Source organism: Onthophagus taurus, chromosome 11 (genome assembly GCF_036711975.1).
Source record: "Onthophagus taurus isolate NC chromosome 11, IU_Otau_3.0, whole genome shotgun sequence".
Classification (NCBI taxonomy): Eukaryota; Metazoa; Arthropoda; class Insecta; order Coleoptera; family Scarabaeidae; genus Onthophagus; species Onthophagus taurus.
The window spans coordinates 33,172,008-33,192,665 of NC_091976.1; the positions used below are offsets into that span (position 1 = coordinate 33,172,008).

Sequence of the window (20,658 nt, forward strand, 5' to 3'; positions counted from 1 at the left end):
TTGATTGAAATTAAAACGAACCTTACACCGACAAAATATAATTTCGACCAGTCATATAAGGTCATATTTAGAAACAGGGATGATTGGACGAAGAGTAAACTTCAAATTAAGAGAGGAGCCTTTGCCTGGTATACCGATGCTTCAAAGACAGTTAGATCCGGAGTTGGTATGGGCATTAGTGGACCAAATAGCAGCATTAAATTGCCCCTCAGCTCGGACATAACCATTTTTCAAGTTTTTGCTATAAACTTCTGCACTGTTTTGAACCTAGAAATATCCATAAACATTTTCACAGACAGTCGGGCCGTCCTAAAGGCAATTCAGGCCTACTCGTGGGACTTCTCTGATCAGAAAGTGTACCAACCAGAAACCTGAGAGAACTCGCTAGGGGTTCCAGGTCACGGAGACATTGAGGGCAAGAAGAGGCAGCGAAAATGCCCTTCATTGGACCCAAACCCGGCTGTGGACTATAAATATACTCTGTGAATGCATCGCCACACACAACATTTTCGGTAAAGCTCCTTCCGACATAAAGGAACAAGACCTTGGAGCAATACTAAGGATCACCAAGGACCTACATTTGCCCTAAACTTTTAGAGGGCTTCAGTTACAATACATCTTATAGGTTGCATTGACGAGGGGCCGCTTCTCTCAGCAATAATGATAATAATACTTACTAATTCTTAAATAAAAGTGTTAATAAAAATAAATATTGGAGATAAGCAAAAACAACATGATTCTTCTTTAATCATATATTTTTAAAATTTTTTTTTACAGGTTTCAAATAAATTCTTAACAAATTTAAAAGCAATGTAAATATTTACAGCTCATTTTACTATAGATTGAAAATATTTACAGAAATAACAATAAATTTAATAATATTTAGTACATTGAAGATTAAATCAGAACACAAATTATCAACTTAACAAGTTAAAATTAAATTAAATCGAATAAAAACATTCCGATCAAAAACTAAAACTACAAAAAAATAATACAAAGAGGAAAAATCCTATTATTTATTTATTTATAAAGATTTCTAATAATAAATTCTTGTTATTCTTACAATTAATGAATTAATTTTTTTTCTTAACAATTAATTTCTGCATATTTTTGCTTACCACAAAAGCGTTCAATAGAACACCTGTATATTATTATATTATGATAATACAAGAATTCATTTTATGATATTGCATCTTTTTTTTTGACTTTTTTTCAATACATTCATTCAAATAAAATAAATTTCGGAATAAATTATAAATCAAAATAATTATTATTAATATTGACTAGATTTGTGATGTTTCTGACATTTCTTTGACGTTTATGTCAAAATCGATTCTATGGAAACGCAAGATACCCAACTTAAAAAAAAAAATTAAGAAAATGTTAATTAACTTATTCCGAGATTTAATTTTTTATTAATTAAAATTAAAATATTTATCTCTTTTTCTTTTTAGATTTTTTCTTATTCGTTTTTATAACCGTTGTTGAGGCAATTTTAATTTTCTCCTCTCCGCCATAATCTTCTTCTGTATCCATAGCGATCATTGATTCCTCCTCATTCGCCACCTTATTATTACTGGAATCATCGCTTTCCGTTGTCGTTTCCGTTTGTGTGGAACTTCCGGTCGTATCAACCTTTTCTTCTTCATCGCTCGATTTATTTATTTTTAAAAACTCCCCCTTTTCCGTGTTTATATCCTCGTTTATAGTCGTTTCTTCGTCTTCTTCCGCTTCAATTTTCGACGTCGCCGCAACGTTGCTCCAAGAACGTTTCGGTTGAACATCATCGACGATCAACAAAGGTGTAGGTGCTTCGATTGGTTTATTTAGATTCGTTATGCGAACTCCAAGTTTAGTTTTTGGTTTGCGACTTTTTTTTGGAACGATTCGTTCTTCCTCGGAAGACGAAAAAGCGACATCTTTTGTATCTTGAGTTAAATTTGAATCTTGTTCATTCCCCTCGTTTATGTCATTTTCCGATTTTTTTAGGAATTCAATTAAAGCTTCTTCTTCTCGTTCCGTATCGGGTTTAAAAACATCACCATCGCGATCTTCATCAAAACTAACTAAAATATCAGCATCTGAAATATCACAGATTGAATCAACTTTGACTTGTTTTGAGTCCGAGTTCACCGGGTTTGGGTCAAATCTTCCTGAATCAACTTCGCTAAATTCATTTTCAATCTTTTTGATGTTATCGTTACGTTTGAAGCTTGAGGGCGGTTTGAAGTAGCTTAAATCGATTAAATTATCTTTGCGGGAGACTTTATCTTTGTCTGGGTTAATATGTAACGAGCTGTATGAAATTTTTGTTTGTACGTTTTTGGGTTCGGCGAAAACGACGGCTTTCGAGGCAACGACTGGTCGAAATAGGGCTTCGTCGCAATTCTCGTGGATCACTTCTTCTTGGGTTTCCAAAATTAACTCGGAATCTTGATCTGGAACCGTTACAACCGTGCCAAGAGGATTCACCACCTTGACCACCCCCACCGTACGCGATGGTGCTTTTGAAGACATAGAAGAAGAGAATACGCGACGATGACGACCACCTACAGGCAGAAAAAGCCAATGGCAGGTCAAAGAAAATCGGATAAATTCACATTTTTTTAATTTCAATTAAAATCGTTGTAATTCCGTTTGAATGTGCAAGAATAAGCGGGGGCATGCAAAATAAGTAAGAATGATGTGAGATTTTATTTCATGCATTTATTAATAAAAAAAAATCAACCAAAAATCCTGCCGTTGGCCTTTTCTGGGGGATTGTCTTAAATAAATTAAGGGGCCCAAAAAATTACCTCTAATCTCGTAAAAACCCAAAAAGATAGAAAATAAATATTAGAAAAAGGTAAAAAAATCAAACCCGATAAAAAAGTGTTATTTTTTGTTAGGAATTAGCAAAAAAGAATAATTTTAGTAAATCCAACAACAAAAAAAACTTGAAACACTCCTTTAAAACATCAAAAACACTCTTAAAATAATAAAATCATCACCTTGATTAATCATCATTAAAGTTAACAAAGCTACATTTCATTATGAGTGGCTACGTAAACTTTATTGATTAAGATTTGTATCAAAAACTTGGGGGAAACTCATACAGAGAAATAATTAAAAGATATTGATGTAATAAACTTACCTCCTTCTCGCGCACCAGGAGATTCCAACATAGCATCAGCAAGATCTTCCTTTAACTGCAACTCGCTACACCCAGTTTCATCGAAATGTCTTTGGCACGCATCTAATAACTTAGGGGAAGGCTCACAGCTCCCCACGGAACCCGCTTCAATCAAAACGGGGTAAGCCCCGGTTAACGGCATATTAACCGGCTTTGATCGTCTCACATCGATCGGTTTTGATTCTAAAATACTCCCGGGGGATCTAAAAAAAACAACCAAATTAATTTTTTATTTAATTAATTAATTTAATTCGTACCCAGCGGTTGTTGTATAAGTTTTAAAAGTAAATTGTGGCCCCATCCACAACCTCCGATGAGGCCCCGCATGGGTAACAATTTCAACTTGACTTAACCACCTATCATCGTTATGATCCGGCTTTAATTTGGTCGATGGCGCCTCCGTTTCTAACAGTTTCAAAAATTCCCCGCTTAGAGGCAACGGAACATCATCACGGCGCGCGTTCGAATCTCTTTGTAGCCCCCATTGCGCTTTCGCCCTAACCACTAATTCAATTGGGGTGTCATCGCTCACTTTTTCCTTTGGCACATTCGAGGCATGCTTCGGGTCTAAATCGTATTGAATCAACGAGCCGTAACAAGACATTACGAAAAGCGATTCGACGGGTTTTATTGAGGATGATTTTAGTGATGGGGTTGTTGTTGTAGGGGTGGGATTTAAAATCCAAGCTCTTGGAGGGGCGAAACACGCGCAAACTCTTAAAATGTCTTGAACGGGATCTTCGGTGGATGATGTCGAGGATGATGAACTTAAACGTTGGCGATTCGAAACGGTTCTTTGTTGATTATGGGTGGTGGTTTGGACATAAACTGGTTGTCTAACCTAAGAGATCAAAAATGGGTTATGATAATAATTTAATTTGGAAAAATTCAAGAATTATCATGTCGCTTAAAAATTGATAACTTTTTTTAATCGATGCGAAATGACCCAAAAAACATATATATTTTCAGATGGTGTTTTTCTTAGCCTTTCGAAGCATAACGACTGACTTGTCGTTAGATAGACTGTGTGTTCACTGATACAAAAACCCACAACGACAGTAATGTCTTTATATACCATCTACCTACTTTCATGGATCTGAATGTTAACGTTCTTTTGTCAACCAACCCAACCCAACCCTGAATTTACAACCCACTTTCTGCTCCATGCTCAATCCGACATTTGGGAAATTCGCATTAGTTTAAATGTTAATTAACCTAACTCAATAAGTCAGTAAATTAGGAGGATCTGAATATTTACCCTTTTTTTCAACAGACCAACTCGGAATTTACAGCCTACCCCCATTTTAGTAATAATAATAAGTTTATTGCCACCAAGATTTACAATAATAACAGAACAATACATTATGATAACCATGACATTAACCCTTTGTGTCCCAAGAAGTCAAAAATTTTTAAACTTTGTGACAGAATCAGACAGAATTAAAACGCTATCAAAATACACTCAGTAAAGGCCTTTGGAATCAATTTTAGCAAAATATGCAATCCCCCTATTTTTGCATATCTAATTAGTGCCAAAAAAGATGCTAATTCAAAAATTCCTGAAAGCTGTGTTTATTGAAATTAAGAAATGAAACTTATTTTAAATTGAAGCTTAAACCTTTCTGTTTAAATCGATGTATAATAATCGTTGGGTTGAATTAGAAAATATTGAGAAAAAAATGTTGAAATAAAACTTACATTTTCGTATAACCTAAAAATATCAAAAAAGATGCTAATTTAAAAATTCCTGGAAGCCGTATTTATTGAAATTAAGGAATGAAACTTATTTTAAATTAAAGCTCAAAGCTTTCTCTTTAAAATGATGTATAATAATTGATGGGTTGGATTGGAAAAATATTAAGAAAAAAAATGTTGAAATAAAACTTATATTTTCGTATAACCTAAAAATATCAAAAAAGATGCTAATTTAAAAATTCCTGGAAGCCGTATTTATTGAAATTAAGGAATGAAACTTATTTTAAATTAAAGCTCAAAGCTTTCTCTTTAAAATGATGTATAATAATTGATGGGTTGGATTGGAAAAATATTAAGAAAAAAAATGTTGAAATAAAACTTATATTTTCGTATAACCTAAAAATATCAAAAAAGATGCTAATTTAAAAATTCCTGGAAGCCGTATTTATTGAAATTAAAGAATGAAACTTATTTTAAATTAAAGCTCAAAGCTTTCTCTTTAAAATGATGTATAATAATTGATGGGTTGGATTGGAAAAATATTAAGAAAAAAAATGTTGAAATAAAACTTACATTTTCGTATAACCTAAAAATATCAAAAAATATGTTAATTTAAAAATTCCTGGAAGCCGTATTTATTGAAATTAAGGAATGAAACTTATTTTAAATTAAAGCTCAAAGCTTTCTCTTTAAAATGACGTATAATAATTGATGGGTTGGATTGGAAAAATATTAAGAAAAAAAATGTTGAAATAAAACTTACATTTTCGTATAACCTAAAAATATTAAAAAAAGATGCTAATTTAAAAATTCCTGGAAGCCATATTTATTGAAATTAAGGAGTGAAACTTATTTTAAATTAAAGTTCAAAGCTTACTCTTTAAAATGATGTATAATAATTGATGGGTTGGATTGGAAAAATATTGAGAAAAAAATGTTGAAATAAAACTTACATTTTCGTATAACCTAAAAATATCAAAAAAGATGCTAATTTAAAAATTCCTGGAAGCCGTATTTATTGAAATTAAGGAATGAAACTTATTTCAAATTAAAGCTCAAAGCTTTCTCTTTAAAGTGATGTATAATAATTAATGGGTTGGTTTGAAAAAATATTAAGAAAAAAAATTTTGAAATAAAACTTATATTTTCGTATAACCTAAAAATATCAAAAAAGATGCTAATTTAAAAATTCCTGGAAGCCGTATTTATTGAAATTAAGGAATGAAACTTATTTTAAATTAAAGCTCAAAGCTTTCTCTTTAAAATGATGTATAATAATTGATGGGTTGGGTTGGAAAAAAATAAAAAAAAAAACGTTGAAATAAAACTTACATTTTCGTATAACCTAAGAGTGTCAAAAAAATGCTAATTTAAAAATGCCCCGAATAGATGACTACAGCTTAAAATGAGTGTTTCAAAGTACCGGTACTTTAGAGTACCGTCGGGACACAAAGGGTTAACAAAAGTTTGACAAAAGGTCAATTTATAGCCAGAGGCTATGTTTTCAAAAAGACCCAACCAGCAATGTATGCATGGAATTAAGATAAATAATTAATATGGCAACTATAGGAAAAAACAAAAATAACAAGTCTACATGTCAAGTAACAGAAAAAGAATAGGAACAAAAAAGGAAGAAAATCGGATTAAAGCTGTCAGCTGAAAAGGGAAAAGAGAAGAAGCAGATGGCATCAAAAATCAGTCTCAGATAACTGTAGAGAGATTTATTCCACAGATTTATAACATGTACAGTGAATGATCTGAGACATCAGACTATGGTCTAGTAGGAAGACCGCGAGACGCTTTTAACTGAAATGCAGTGAACAGGTAAATTGGAGATTTAGAAGAAAGTATCTTGTAGAAGGTAGTTAATGTGGGAAAAGGATCTACGCTTCTCAACGGTGAGCATCTCGAGATGACAATTATTTTGTAACCTCTCTAATTTGTAGGGGAGAATTAAAGAGTAACAGGGGTTGCGACGAACAATAGGTGGAAGAAAACAACCAAGTTTGCGTAGGGAATAGAAACAGAAATAAAGTTTCCTGCAGACAGACTGAATCTGGGATTGCCAGGACAATGCAGAATCCATCATCACCCCCCAAGCTTTTAACTGTTTGAAAGAATTGTATGATCAAGTGTCAGATGGGTATTATTGATGGGATAAAATTTTGTTAGCAAAGGTCTTGTTCCGAAAGCAATACTTTGAGTCTTTGCTATATTCAACCTCAAGCCATGGTATCTAGACCAGTCTAGAACACTAGCAAGAACCCTATTAAGCCGCATTACCGCTGCTGGAAGTTCATCCACAGCTGCAGATGTATAAATTTGGAGGTCGTCTATAGGGCATATAGGTGAAAGTTGCACTTAATTATCTTAGCAATGCAATTTATGAAGACGGAAAAGAGAAGTGGACCCAAAACATAAGGAACGATTAGAAAAGTATGATGACAAAACGTGAAGTCACATCGAAACTTTAAAGTGATTTTTCTGTAATTTTTACACTTTAAAAAAAAATGCTGATTTTTAAGCGACATGATGATTCTTGAATTACACCTTTAATTTAATATTTTACCTGTGCTAAAGGATTCACAAGTGTTGGTTGCGCAAACGGCGGTAATCTGGGGTTATGATATGGTAAATGTGATATAACGGGCGCTTCGAATATTGAAACGGGGCTATTTGATCTTCCTTCGGCGGTTAATCCGGCGGATCGATGAAACCGGGACATTTTATTTACAACGTACGGAGTGGCGTGGGTTCTTACACCGACGGGACCTCCGTACGGCGTTATCGGGAAAACGTGGGTTGTTCCTCGTAACGTTGAAACGGTCGCCCAGCGGGAATCGGCCGAAAAACACATATCCTGTACTTTCGCGGTGGTATCACCTCTGTGGAGGATGTAAAGATGATGAACCGCCGCTAAAGAGGGCCCCCCGGGATGCGGGTTTATTCGAAACACATGAAAATCGTGCCCGCGTTTATCCGCCGTTAAAAGAAGCATCCCACTCGGATCGAAACACATCGAAACGATCGCTTCGGTGTGAGCGGTGAAATGGGATACGATCGCGTCCGGTTCGACGGTTTTATCTATTTGTGATGATTTTTCAGCCTAAAATAATATATTATTATACGAGCATATAATCATCATCATTATATGTGAGTAGAATACTATACTTTGTCCATGACTACTATTCAAATTGGTTCCATAAATTTATTTTCTTAATTAAATTTTTAAATAAAGTTTAAACGTCAATGTGACACTAATTCAATGGTACCAACTGTAACCAATTTCACAACAATTTGTCAATTTTATGAAATATCATGTTTTTTTTACGAAAATTAATTAATTTATGCTTAAATCATATAAAAAAGGAATTTGTTTATGTTTTTTTAATGTCAAACCTTTAAAAAGTACTAAAAAAATTGAATTAAATTGACGTTTTTTGAAATTTGACGTTTCAAATAATTATTATTAATCTGTCAAGTTGATTATCCGTGAATAACGATTATTCACAGCTATTATGCACTCTGTGAAAAATGACTACCCTTTCGTTCTAGAAAACTCATTTATAAGGTATATATTACAAGGTAGTCATGGACAATAGTATATTATATGAGCATATAATGAGGGCTATTATTCACTAAGGTTATGTTTATTAACCTGAGTGAATAATAGGTCATTATATGTGAGTAGAATACTATACTTTGTCCATGACTACTATTGAAATTGATTCCATAAATTATTTTTTTAAATAAATTTGTGAATAAAGTTTAAACGTCAATTGTGACACAAATTCAATGTTACCAACTGTAACCAACTTCATAACAATTTGTCAAAATTAAATGTCAATTTTATGAAACATGTTTTTTTTACTAAAATTAATTAATTTATGCTTAAATTATAGGAAAAAAGAAATTTGTTTGTTTTTTTAATGTCAAACCTTTAGAAAGTACTAAAAAAATTGAATTAAATTGACGTTTTTTAAAATTTTGACATTTCAAATAATTATTATTAATCTGTCAAGTTGATTACTCATGAATGATTATTCACCCCTATTATTCACTCTGTGAAAATGACTACCCTTTCATTCTAGAAAACTCATTTATAAGATATATATTATAAGGTAGTCATGGACAAAAATATTTTTTAATTCCAAATTATTTTTTTTACCTCAATATCTAAAATTGTAATAATCCCTTTTTGTAAAACATTGCTGGGGGAATGAATATTGGGTGGGGGTTTATATGGTGTAGTTCCTGTTAAACTATTAGCAACAGTTTCTCCAAACTCCCTTAAACCTCTCCCTAAAGATTTCGCCGCATGCAACACAGTAGCTGTATAACTCTAAAAAAAAAATTAATTAATAAAATTAACCTAATCAAATTAAAATCCTTACTTGTATCCCTTCCCCATCATTTCCTCCACTACTTCTTCTTGAAGGAATCAATTTATTTTCAGCATAGGCAACCCATCTTGTTCCTAAAGCAACGGGGTTCGGATTAATTCCAGGGCTAAGATAACAAGTGGTGATTACAAGTTTATCTTCTAAAGTAAAAGCATCAAAAACGGCGATTCTTTCGGTAAAAGTCACAGCGACCGACGTTCTATTAGCCAAGACGTCTAAAATGGGGAGTTGAAATTTGATCAATTTAACCTGCTCGCTCGTTTTGAGTGATAAAAAACTAAGGGAGCAAAAATGCGGACTAGGAGTTGCGTTATCACAAAGTGCTATCAGCGGTCTTTTATCTGAAAATTCATCGACGATGTTTAACCCTATTTTTGATGGGTTTGGAAGAATTTTTAAAACTTTTACTGTGCCATGTTTCCAAGATAATAATAAGACAGCTTCTCCCGTTGCGGGAATCGACCATACTTGGAGTCCGTTGGAGTATCCCAAAATTAATATTAACGGGGATGGTATAAAATTTTCGCTCTCTGCATCTTGGGAATATTCCTCGGAGAAAAGCTCCTCAAATCTAGCCCATTGAACTTGATCTTTCGTCTCGCCAGGGACATTATAAGCAGTTGGGACTACGTCGCTTATAAATCCAGCTACACTGTCTAAAATCGATGGGTCAGTAACGTGTTGAGGGGACACAGTAACAGATTCTTTTCCATTTTTCCCATGATGATGGGATCTTGATCGAACTTGAGCATCCGCTGACATTGTTTTTAATAACTTCTTAATTCTAAAAAAAGTTCAAAAATTTAAATAAACATACATAAACAAAGTTTGTTTTTGTTTTCAAACAAAGGGTGTGGAAAGTGAATGTTGAAGGACAAAGGCTTTTGTTAAAAACTTTAAAAAAAAAATTAATTTAGCCCTCAAAACGTTTTAATTTTTATTACCAATTAAGTAATTAAACATTTACCTCGTTTTTTATACCAAATGATTCACATTTTCTTTCTAATTGCACTGCGTCATTGTCATTTTACCACAGATGACAGATTTAAACACCAACCGAAATATGACGTCAACCTGTTTATTATGCCCCGTTTTACAACACTACGAAAAATCTTCACGCTTATAACACCTAATCAACGAATTAATCGAATTAATCATCCAGAAGGAACCGAATTTTAATCAAAACTGAACTTATTTCGCACACAAAACCCAATCTGTCATAACATAACAGAAATCAGCTGATTGGGTAACCAACAAACAAAGCCTGTCGAAATATTAAAAAATAGGCAACCACATATACCCTAAAAACCTTCACTTTCATAAATTAATTTTAATGAAGGTCAAAATTAAATTAATTTATTATTTTTGAGTTAAATAGAATTTATTGGGAAATTATTTAATGGGAAAATCGATTTAATTAAAATGAAATTTATAATATAATAATTAAGTAATTGTTGTTAGTATAGGAAACTGTAATAATTTCAAGTTTAAATTCAAAAAAATTTTATAATTTTAATATACAAAGATTCTTAACATAACAAATTTATTTAATACATTAAAAATTAAGAACAAAATTAAGAACAATTAAAAAAATCGATTATAATTAAAATTTAATCATTTAAAAGTAAAAAAATATTTTAGGTTAAGTCCTCCTAAAAACGACCCCATTATTTACACGAAAACTGATTTATTCCTTTGTATACTTTAAATTGTTTACTAAACCTTCACACCTCAACTTTACATTAATTCATAATTAATAACGTTATTTTTAACAACAACAACAAAGATAGTACACATAGGTTGGCAATATCTCGAGACGAGAAGCGATAGAAATTTTTAAGTAGAGAGAATTATGCTACCGAGTGTTTACGATTTTGTTGCGGCTCATTTTAAACTAGATTTAAACGTTTCGGTAAGTTTATGTGTTCGGAAAGTGTGTAGAATTTATCGATTAATGGTTTAGGCGTCGATTAACCCCCAAAATAGCGTAAAAACCGCTTTAAATCCCAATCATTTTTCCAAACCACTCTCATCCAAACGCCAGCCATTTTTATAAATCACCTCTCACTCGGTTCAATTTCAATCAACAATAACTTTAGAATTACCGGATTAAACATTCTTTTGGAACCCTTAAGTATCATAAAATGTGTTATTTACATTTTTAATAAATAATTTGATTGTGGGTCATTGTTATTGATTAAAATGATGCCTCCTAATGAGAACACTGAGTTAGTTTAGTCGTTTCATTAAAAAATTTTTTTTTGTAGTCTTAATTATTAAAAAAAGTTAATTATGGCTAATAATGAATTGCCAGTAAGCTGTAAGTTTATCCTTGATCAACAAATTCCGATAGATGAGTTATTAGGCTCTGTAACCACCTATAATAACGTAGAAGGATCTGAAGCCAAAAACATGCAAATAAGAGCAAGTGCCAGGGTTTTTAAAAAAATGAAATTGGATTCAACTCCGACTCAAACACTTCCATCACCCATAATCGAGAAAAAAGGTTATTTTTAATCAGATTTATTATTAAATTAATAATTGTGAGTGTTTTGTAGAGCCAATTAAAGAGGAATCCAAACCGGAGGGTCGAAGGCCTTTAAGATTATGGGATTTAGAAGATAAAAAACTTTTTTTTGAAGCTCTAAACGAGTATGGTAAAGATTTCGAAGCGATCCATGCTTACATCACAACTAAATTAAAGAAAAAAGGAGTTCCCGAGTATCAATATAAAACCAGAGAACAAATTAGGCACTTATATTACAGAACTTGGCACAAAATTTCAAAACATTTAATATTTTCAGAGGGTAAAATATAATTTATTTTAATTCCTTTTTAATTCAATTTATTATTTAGAGGTTAAAAAGGTCGCTCAAGAACTATATGGCTTAATTAATTATGGAGAATTAAGAAAAAAATTGTTATTTGTCAGCGAAAAAGCTTGTATGAAACTTAACGAACTCATATATAGGGGCTCCGTTGCGATTAGAACCCGAGGAAAAACGATTAGGGTGAGGACTCCGATTTGTAGAGCTTTGAGGATTTTGAATCAATTGGATGGTAATTAATAAAACAAAGTAATAAAGTTATAAAATTTTTAATCCAAAAATAATTTAGATGGGCACAATGACCTCAAGTTACCATTAAAAATCAACGTCGAACTTAAACCGAAAGATATGGATACGTGGATGGTCGTTCAAAAACTTTCGCAAAATCCTCGAATAAAAACAACCGTTCCTTTACAGAGGAGAGTAAGCGCTTTATTGCTTTATTTGAATGATAAATGGAAAACTTATGAAACAACCCAGGTATGTTATCCTTAGAAAGGTAACCTTCACTAAATATTATGATGCTACACTTTTATAATCAATTTTGAGAAGAGAGGATAGGTTGTGTTAATAACAACAATGAATTAGTATCTAAATGAATGCGTTAAATTAATTTCATATAACTTTTTGGTCAAAATCACTTCTCCTCCAAGTTACAGCCCTCTAAAATTAGAGGAAAAGAATTGTTTCTCTTTAATAAATCCACTATGGAGGAATTTGGAAGGATGAAATTCAGATTCAATTTGGTAGGCTGATGTCATAATGACAAATTTTTAAATAATGGGCGCGTTCACCAACTGTCAACGTTTGCAAATGAAGACCAAACTGTTGGCAACATTTCTGGTGAATGCAACCCTAACTTCAAACGTGTTTGGTAAACGGCCGCCATTTTATCAATCGTATGATTTTTCCGTTAGCAATTGCAAACGGTGTTTGTGTCATCTTAAATTTAAAATCAACAAAAAAGAATGGCAGAAGCCCGAAATTATTTATTTAATGGATTAGTGTATACTATCTTTGAAAATGAAGAAATTCATGATAAATTGAGCAGTATGTACCTATAAATTAATTAAAATTGTAAATAAATGTCATTAAAGCGCCATCTGTTGTTATCAAATCATATGTCTATAGAAAAATTGGCCGTTCACCAAATCACCAACGCAATCGTAACCCGTTTGCGTTTGCCAACGTAAACGGAATTCTCTGGTGAACGCGCCCATTAAGGACAGTTTCTCCCAAAATTCTTAATTTAATCCAAAAAAAATAAATAAATAATAATACACAGACACTAACAATAACAATTAACAAAACTACAAAAACAAATAATAACAACGTTAACAAAATATTAATAATCATAATAAACGTTGTAAACACCGCCCCTCAGCAGCGACACACGATTCTACCCTTCGCCTCATTAAATTTCGTATTCTTTCAAATATTCCTGGTGTATTCCTGATAGTTTCACATGATGCGATGATACGATTCCATAAATCATTAATATTTTCAACAGAAGTTGAATAAACCAGGGTTTTAAGAAAACCCCAAAGACAGAAATCTAATGGATTTAATTCCTGAGATCTGGCTGGCCAATTCTGAGGACCACCGCGGCCTATCCAACGATTTGTATAAACTTCGTCTAAATAGCGACGATTGTTAATACTAAAATGCGCTGGCGCTCCATCATGCATGTACAGAGTGGGCAAATTTGGGTGTTATAGGCTACCTCAGAAACTATAAGAGATATGAAAAAAGTAGGTGTCATGCCCCGGTCTCTTTTTCGAGACTAATCCAATGCCGCAAACACCAAACCTCTATCTTCGTTTGTTTTAAAGTTATAGCCAAAAACGTATTGCACTATACAGGGTGATTCAAAAAACCGCTGGCAGATTTCTAGGGCAGGTAATACATCAAAAATTAAGATGAAAAGTCTTAATATACATGGGGTCGCAAATGCCTCCTTAACGAGATACAGCGGATCAAAGTTTCTTTAAAATTAAACATTACCTGCAATAAAAAGCCCTTTTTTAAAAATATTTTTGTAATTCGCAACGGTAATGAAACCTCTAACAGTACCCAAACGGGTGCTGTAATGAGATTTTAGTAACATTTTATGGAACCAGTTCAAGTTGGTGACATTGGGTCATTAATTTTTCTAGTTGTCAATGTGACAATGTTTGTCTATGTATGTTTAAATACGTTCTTAACATCGAATACAAGGTCCACAATGATGAGGACATTGAACTCTGAGCAATTTCTCTTATTTTGGGAGGTGTACATGAAACATTTTTATCAGGTGAATACGTTTTGTGTTTTGACAGTTCTATTTGTCATTCAAATTTCTTTTTTCAAGTGTTACGTTGTTACCAACTGCTACATACCTATTTCCCTACATTGTCAAAATTTATTTTATTTTTGAGAAAAAAAAGGATAAAAACGCGAATTACAAAAAATAGCATAAAAAACACGTTTCATAAGACTTAAAGCACTTCAACTTGAATTCGTGCATTTCAAACGTATCTTACGAAACTTGTTTTTTAATATACTATTTCAACTCCACTGCTAATTTTGTCAAACGGGTAGTTTTTGATTGAATTAACAAATTTTCTACAAACGTGTTTTTCTTAAAAACTATTGCTTTGATCAAAGTTTTGTAAGAGACCAATTGATAGATAATTGATCACTTTACACGCGTAGAAAGCAATGGCGTAGACAATATTTTTAAAAGAGGGCTTTTTATAGCAGATAATGTTTAATTTTAAAGAAACTTTGATCCGCTATATCTCGCCAACGAGGCATTTGCGACCCCATGTATATTAAGACTATTCATCTTGATTTTTCGTGTATTATCTACTCTAGAAGTCTGTCAGCGGTTTTTTGAATCACCTGTATATTGTATACTAAACTTCTCTTAGGTGTTCGCGAAACTCTCTTGTTGGTTCTAATTGTTGACAGGTACATCTTTTCCATTGATTTTATTGCATTCGTTTGCTGGTAATTGCCGTCTTCTCTTTGCACGGGGACATGACTCATTATCAGAGATTACATTTGTATTCATCTTTATCGGATGATAAACATTTCACTCTCCGCTTTCTTCAGAATCCCATATTCATGCACATGACTGTTTTCTATTTCATCTAGAAATTCCTTTTCAGTTAACAGTCGATTTCTCTTCCGATTAACCGCCATACCAGATTTACACGGGATTTACTATATTTTAGCATGTATCAAGAAATTACATTAAAGGTAACCTTAAAAATTACAACTTCTCACCTCGAGAAACAGTGTAAACAACAAGTGCAACCGATGTAAATGACATACATGTACAGGTCGATAGACCTAGAAGTTAAGAGACAAAAACAAAAAGCTCGTAAATATTACGATGGTTACTCTTCTAGGGTGTGTGTAACAATGCAATACACAAAAATATATTTCCATAAAGACCTGGGCGTACCTTTGTCTCACATAAAATGCAATATGTCAATATAATTTGACATTACAGTAAAACCTCAATATAACAGATCAATACGGGGAACGCAGTGTCCGTTATAGCTCAAAATTTACAACAATCTAGCACTGAAGAAAAAATGAAAAAGCTATACTAACACTAACACTAGACCTAATGTGAGACATAGAACTAGAAACATTCTAACACTAGCTCTAGTGTTATTTTAATTGTTATGCAGCGCTAGACCAAGAATTTAAGAGACGTCACCTTTTCCAAGCAAAATTCTTCCTTTGTAAAACTCCCCAGTGCGTGTACCTATTTGCATTTTTTTAGTTACATTTTATGTGGGACAGTGCCAGTGCATAGTAGTTTTGTAACTATCCTATTGCAAGTTATATGAAATACCCGATATATGATTTCTAATCATTTTTATTATTAATGTCAAATTTGACGTTTAACTGTCATATGCGAAATTTTTTCGGCTACATTTTTGGTGCTTAAAATAAAACTTGTTATTTTAGTTTCAACATTACAATTTTAACATATTTATTTATTGCATTATCCCGCTTGCCGTCTAAGCGCCAAATTTACGTCTAAAAAACAGTTTTTAATTAGAATTTTTGTTTCTATAATTCACAAGTTTTAATTTTTGGGTTTTTGTTGGCATTACTTAGGGTTCGTATAAAATTTATATCGTTTTTCTAATTATTTTTGATAAAGTTTTAATTTTATTTTAATTATTTGTATATAAATAAAAAATCCAAAAACTGATTTTTTTTTTAAATAACGATATTTTGAGACGATTTAGTATCAAAACAAAATTCCCTGTTTATCTCACCAGCTAACTATACAACAATTTGACAGTTATTATAGAAAGAAAATGAACTGCATCTATTTTCCAACTTAATTACTAAATTTGCTCAATTTAACTGTAAATATTTGTGTTTATCTTGATTTTTCACGCCAAATTAAAAAAAAATATATTTTTAAATTATTTTTGGATTTGTGATGATTTTTGTTAGATGGAAGTAATGTGGGTTGCAGATATCATAATTTATTATTCTTAATTTATTTCATTAACATTAAAATTATTAAAAATTTTATTTTTTAGTACGAAACAGCATTAAAACAAACCGAACAAGTAAACGAATCCCAAATAGAAGATTTTAAACCCCCAATAAACCTTTTAAGATTCTCCCCGCCGCCAAATTGCAAATTAGATGTCCCCACTTTAAACGTAACCGAGTACTTAACGAGTCAAAATGTGTGTTTGAATTCGTACGAAGAACGTTTCGGCGTCGAAACTAAAGGCGAAGATTTATGGTTAACATCGCTGTCGAGTAGCAGCAAAGCTAATTTGAAGAAGATTTATACAAAACGGGCTCGCCATGAAAGTAATAGCAGCACAAACGAGAAATTATCCCCTTTAACATCAACAATAAACACAGTAATTAATCAAAATAATTGTGCTAAATGTGAAGGTGAATCTGTTAGTCAACAAAAAGAATTGGTTGTTACTGATGTTGTTGATCAAGCCGTTAATACGATATTATCGCTTCAAGTTAATTTATTGAAAGATGATAAACAGAATGAGGCGAATAATTCGATGGAGATTAAAATTGAAAGTGACGAGATTAATGGGAGCATCGCGTTTAATGAGAAGAAGGAGGTTGAAGTTACTGAATTGATGAAAGGGTGGACGGTTAATAATTGTGGTACTTTATGTGTTGGGGATTTATATTTAATGGTAAAAAATCGCTTTTAAATTTTAAATAAATTTAAAAAAAAATTTTTTTTAGTATGGGTCGGATTCTAAGTTAACATTGGAATATAGTTGGGATCAAATCGAAAATAAAGAAGTAATTGAGCATGATATAACTAATCAAGACGTTGTTGAAGAGTACTCAAGTCAATCAAATAAAATTTCGAACATCTTAAAGCGCCTTTTATCAATGGCGAAATTACATTATCGCAAAAATCGCATTCAATGTCCTTGTGGTCATATTTGTGGGGGAGTTTCGAAAAATAAAAATCGAACCACCACCAAAGTCATCACTGGCAGAGAAAAATTTTATAACAACGCCGATGTAATTACAAAATCACCACAAAACTTCATTTATTTAATTAATTTTATTATAGAAACCAACATCGATTGACCCCCAACTTAACAACACAACCTTAAATAATGAACCAGCTTTAAGACGAGTTTCACCTTCAGTATTATTCAGGAGACCAGGTTCCCCCAACGATTTATTAATGGCACAATTAGATGTAAATCAAAAATAATTAATTTAATTTTTAATTTAAATCAATATTTTTTAGTCAATACAAAAATTACGCCCTCGATACTGTAACCGTAAAGGTCGTCGCCCAAGAACTAAACCAGTCGTTGTAGAGAGAAAACTTCCAATTTTAGCAAATCGCCTCGAAGACGGGCGACAAATCGTTCAAATGAGCATAATATCACAAGAAAACGTCGCTGGCTCCACTCAAAACACAAATCCTCGCCCAATCGCGCCTAAAACCACCCAAGAAAACGAAACGCAACTCAATAACTCCGAAAAATCCGTTTCAACATACAGTTTAGTTTCGATTTTAACCCCTCATCAAACCGTTTCAGAAACTGTAAATGTTATTAATGATAATGCGATAACTCCAAGCCGAGCCGGTTCTCCCAGTGATATTTCAAATTTGATTCAATTGGCGCTTAATTCGAATAATGGGGAGGAAAATGATGAGGTGGCGGGTGAAGAACCAACGAGTTTTGTGGGGCTTTTACCTACAACGACAATTGTAACATCGGCGACACCACCAACGAGTCCTTCTAGAGTTTTAAAAGAAAACGAAGATCAATGGTTAAATGCGGAAGTTGCCGATTTTTCGTTCAGCAGTTTTTTAGGGCATTTAGAGTCGCCGATTAAAGCCGCACAATCTAATGCGAGTTGCGCCAGCGAAGACTCTAGGTTGTGTTTAACTCAAGCGGTGCGTATTTGAGCTTTTAATTTATAGATGGCGCTAAATTTTTTTAATTATTTCAGGTACAATCACTTTTAACTGAAAGTAGTTTGGATTATACTGCTAAATTTGCAGATTTGGCAGCTAAAGTAACTGATATTCAAAAATAATGCCAATCAATTCGATGTTGATTAATTTATAATTAAAAATTTGTAATTGTTTATTAAAAACTATTTAATTTGATGATTTTTTTTAATAAAGTATTTTTTAATAGATAATTTTAAAACGGTTTATTAATTCGTAACAATATTAAAAGATAAAGTGGAGAAAAAAATGAAATAAAATTAAATTAACCTCGCCTGTAGGCAGTATCACAAGGAAAAACTGAAAATAGAATAAAATAGGAAAAAAAAAACAATAAATAAGAATTTACAATGTTAAATGTAATAATAATAAATGCACGTGTAAGAAATTACATAATAATGAGAAGCTATATGGAAGAATTGGCCTCTTTATTTTTTGAATTTGATTATCTTTGTAATAACGTCTAAAGCACACAGAAAACACGCACCAATTAATTAAAAATGTTCAACCATCAAAACAGTTTATCGCTACACGATTATTACAATAATTTTAATTTTATATTGCACATTAATTATTTTTAGAGCACCCCATTTTATCAAAACAAATGTCAAAATTATTTTTTTTTTATAGTTATTTAATCATTACAAAGTTGTACAACCTTATTTGAGATAGATGTTTAAATCAATTTGACACCGACCTAACCTAACCTAAAATTAATTTTTTGACAATTTGTTTAAAATAAAATGGATTATTTTAAACCATACAAAAATACGTTATCTCGATTTTCTTTTTATTATAATTAATTAGTAGTATTTATTTTTTGCTTTAAGTAGTATTTAAAAAGTAACAATGCTAACATAAAAAAAAACAAACTGTTAAAAGTACATCTACACGGATGTAATAAAAGTCAAACTGCTGGTCGATTTATCCCTTCACCCCCTTCATCATAAAATAACCGCATACTATTAATAGTCTAATTATCTTTTTTATCTTTTGCATCACCACCGCTTGATCCACCAGTTTCTTCTTCTTCATCCGAATAATTTGTTGGTTCTTCACCCGGCTTTAACAAACGTCCAACTAAATCGTATTTTTCTAATAAAAAAAAAACATCTATTAATATACAATCATTGAATCAAAGGATAAATATTTTTTAATTTCATTCCCGGTTAAAGTTCAAGATCTTTCAAATTAACTTTAAATTGAAAGTCACTAAATATATACAGGGTGATCAAGGCTTATTTGAATTATAAAGAATAGAGGTTAAAAAGGTTTTGATAATCGTCTTGTTTATCATAAATTGATAGTCATTTTATACGATAATTTAAATTTTGTGTCACCTCTAAATTGTGCTTCCCATTCTCTTATCGAGTCCATTTCAACCGTATTAAGGTCACTTAAATCATCGTAGGAATCACCGTCTTTCGCTGAAACGCTAAATGTTGCTAAACCTCTCGAAGCATCTCTCCCGGCGAATGGAGCGTAAGGACCGCCTAAACAAAATCAATTAATTTAAATGGTTCCTATTAATTGGTGTTGAATTAAATTGTACCTGGTCCATAAAATCTTTTTCCTCTTGTTACATCAAAAACATTACCATTTACAGCAACAAGTACTCTACCATCCGGTTGATTTCCGTCGTATTTTTTGAGCTCTTCCACGGTAAAATCTCGTCGCAATTTCGGTAATTGTTGTTGAGGAGGTGGCGGAGTCGGTCTGTTACCTTTGAATATTTTGTAGGCTAACAATGCTATTAGCGATACTAAAATCAAATTGACCGGACTATAAATAATGTCCGACACGATTTCCATAAGAAAACTATCTTGATTTTCCATCTCGACCGGTTTATCTTCCATTTTTCGCAATTTTTCGAGTTGTTTTCGTTCGTTTAATAATCGGTTGACTTTACGGTTTTGAAGTTCATTGAATACTCGCAACGATGTCAGCACTTGTTAATAAGTTTACTTAACAGCGCATGCGCTTAATTTAGTTCGTTCTCTTTTAAAATATTAAGAAACAACATTACGTTTTAGTTTTTTATATATAAAGTAGAAAAGAGTAATGTAATGGTGACAA

The 20,658-nt window shown here is 32.2% G+C and overlaps 3 protein-coding genes across 5 annotated transcripts; 1 reads left to right on the forward strand and 2 right to left on the reverse strand.

The window, feature by feature from the left end:
- Window positions 1-737: 737 nt before the first annotated feature.
- On the reverse strand, window positions 738-10,519 carry LOC111424986 (breast carcinoma-amplified sequence 3 homolog). 3 transcript variants are annotated; one of them, XM_023058733.2, is made up of 7 exons: window positions 10,238-10,519; window positions 9,262-10,054; window positions 9,036-9,209; window positions 7,437-7,973; window positions 3,430-4,013; window positions 3,134-3,375; window positions 738-2,504 (listed from the first exon to the last, which is right to left on the reverse strand). In XM_023058733.2, the coding sequence occupies exons 2-7, from the start codon at window positions 10,030-10,032 to the stop codon at window positions 1,435-1,437; spliced, it is 3,378 nt and encodes a 1,125-aa protein (XP_022914501.2). In that variant the 5' UTR covers window positions 10,033-10,054; window positions 10,238-10,519; the 3' UTR covers window positions 738-1,434. The 3 variants fall into 3 exon arrangements, with proteins under 3 accessions (XP_022914501.2, XP_022914500.2, XP_022914502.2); XM_023058732.2 differs by having other exon boundaries at window positions 738-2,549; XM_023058734.2 differs by having other exon boundaries at window positions 738-2,081; window positions 10,238-10,518.
- A 578-nt stretch (window positions 10,520-11,097) lies between these two features.
- Window positions 11,098-18,776, forward strand: LOC111425023 (cramped chromatin regulator). Its single transcript, XM_023058775.2, has 10 exons — window positions 11,098-11,182; window positions 11,538-11,776; window positions 11,829-12,077; window positions 12,127-12,330; window positions 12,388-12,578; window positions 16,655-17,290; window positions 17,343-17,630; window positions 17,683-17,814; window positions 17,866-18,525; window positions 18,582-18,776. Exons 2-10 carry the CDS (start codon window positions 11,563-11,565, stop codon window positions 18,666-18,668), a joined length of 2,661 nt encoding a protein of 886 aa, XP_022914543.1. The 5' UTR covers window positions 11,098-11,182; window positions 11,538-11,562; the 3' UTR covers window positions 18,669-18,776.
- A 215-nt stretch (window positions 18,777-18,991) lies between these two features.
- On the reverse strand, window positions 18,992-20,512 carry MSB (membrane steroid binding protein). The gene is made up of 3 exons (XM_023058788.2): window positions 20,135-20,512; window positions 19,923-20,075; window positions 18,992-19,677 (listed from the first exon to the last, which is right to left on the reverse strand). Exons 1-3 carry the CDS (start codon window positions 20,436-20,438, stop codon window positions 19,556-19,558), a joined length of 579 nt encoding a protein of 192 aa, XP_022914556.1. The 5' UTR covers window positions 20,439-20,512; the 3' UTR covers window positions 18,992-19,555.
- Between the last annotated feature and the right edge of the window lie 146 nt (window positions 20,513-20,658).

Excerpts from the sequence above, each read along its gene's own strand:
- LOC111424986 (XM_023058732.2), bottom strand. The coding sequence starts at position 10,032 with ATGTCAGCGGATGCTCAAGTTCGATCAAGATCCCATCATCATGGGAAA. Across the intron at positions 9,210-9,261 it reads ATGATGGGGAAGGGATACAA|AGTTATACAGCTACTGTGTT; the intron begins GTAAGGATTTTA and ends TTTTTTTTTTAG. Across the intron at positions 4,014-7,436 it reads TTGTGAATCCTTTAGCACAG|GTTAGACAACCAGTTTATGT; the intron begins GTAAAATATTAA and ends TTGATCTCTTAG.
- LOC111425023 (XM_023058775.2), top strand. The coding sequence starts at position 11,563 with ATGGCTAATAATGAATTGCCAGTAAGCTGTAAGTTTATCCTTGATCAA. Across the intron at positions 12,331-12,387 it reads GATTTTGAATCAATTGGATG|ATGGGCACAATGACCTCAAG; the intron begins GTAATTAATAAA and ends AAAATAATTTAG. Across the intron at positions 17,815-17,865 it reads TATTAATGGCACAATTAGAT|TCAATACAAAAATTACGCCC; the intron begins GTAAATCAAAAA and ends AATATTTTTTAG.
- MSB (XM_023058788.2), bottom strand. The coding sequence starts at position 20,438 with ATGGAAGATAAACCGGTCGAGATGGAAAATCAAGATAGTTTTCTTATG. Across the intron at positions 20,076-20,134 it reads AAAAAGATTTTATGGACCAG|GCGGTCCTTACGCTCCATTC; the intron begins GTACAATTTAAT and ends GATTTTGTTTAG. Across the intron at positions 19,678-19,922 it reads ATGGGAAGCACAATTTAGAG|AAAAATACGATTTAGTTGGA; the intron begins GTGACACAAAAT and ends TTTTTTTATTAG.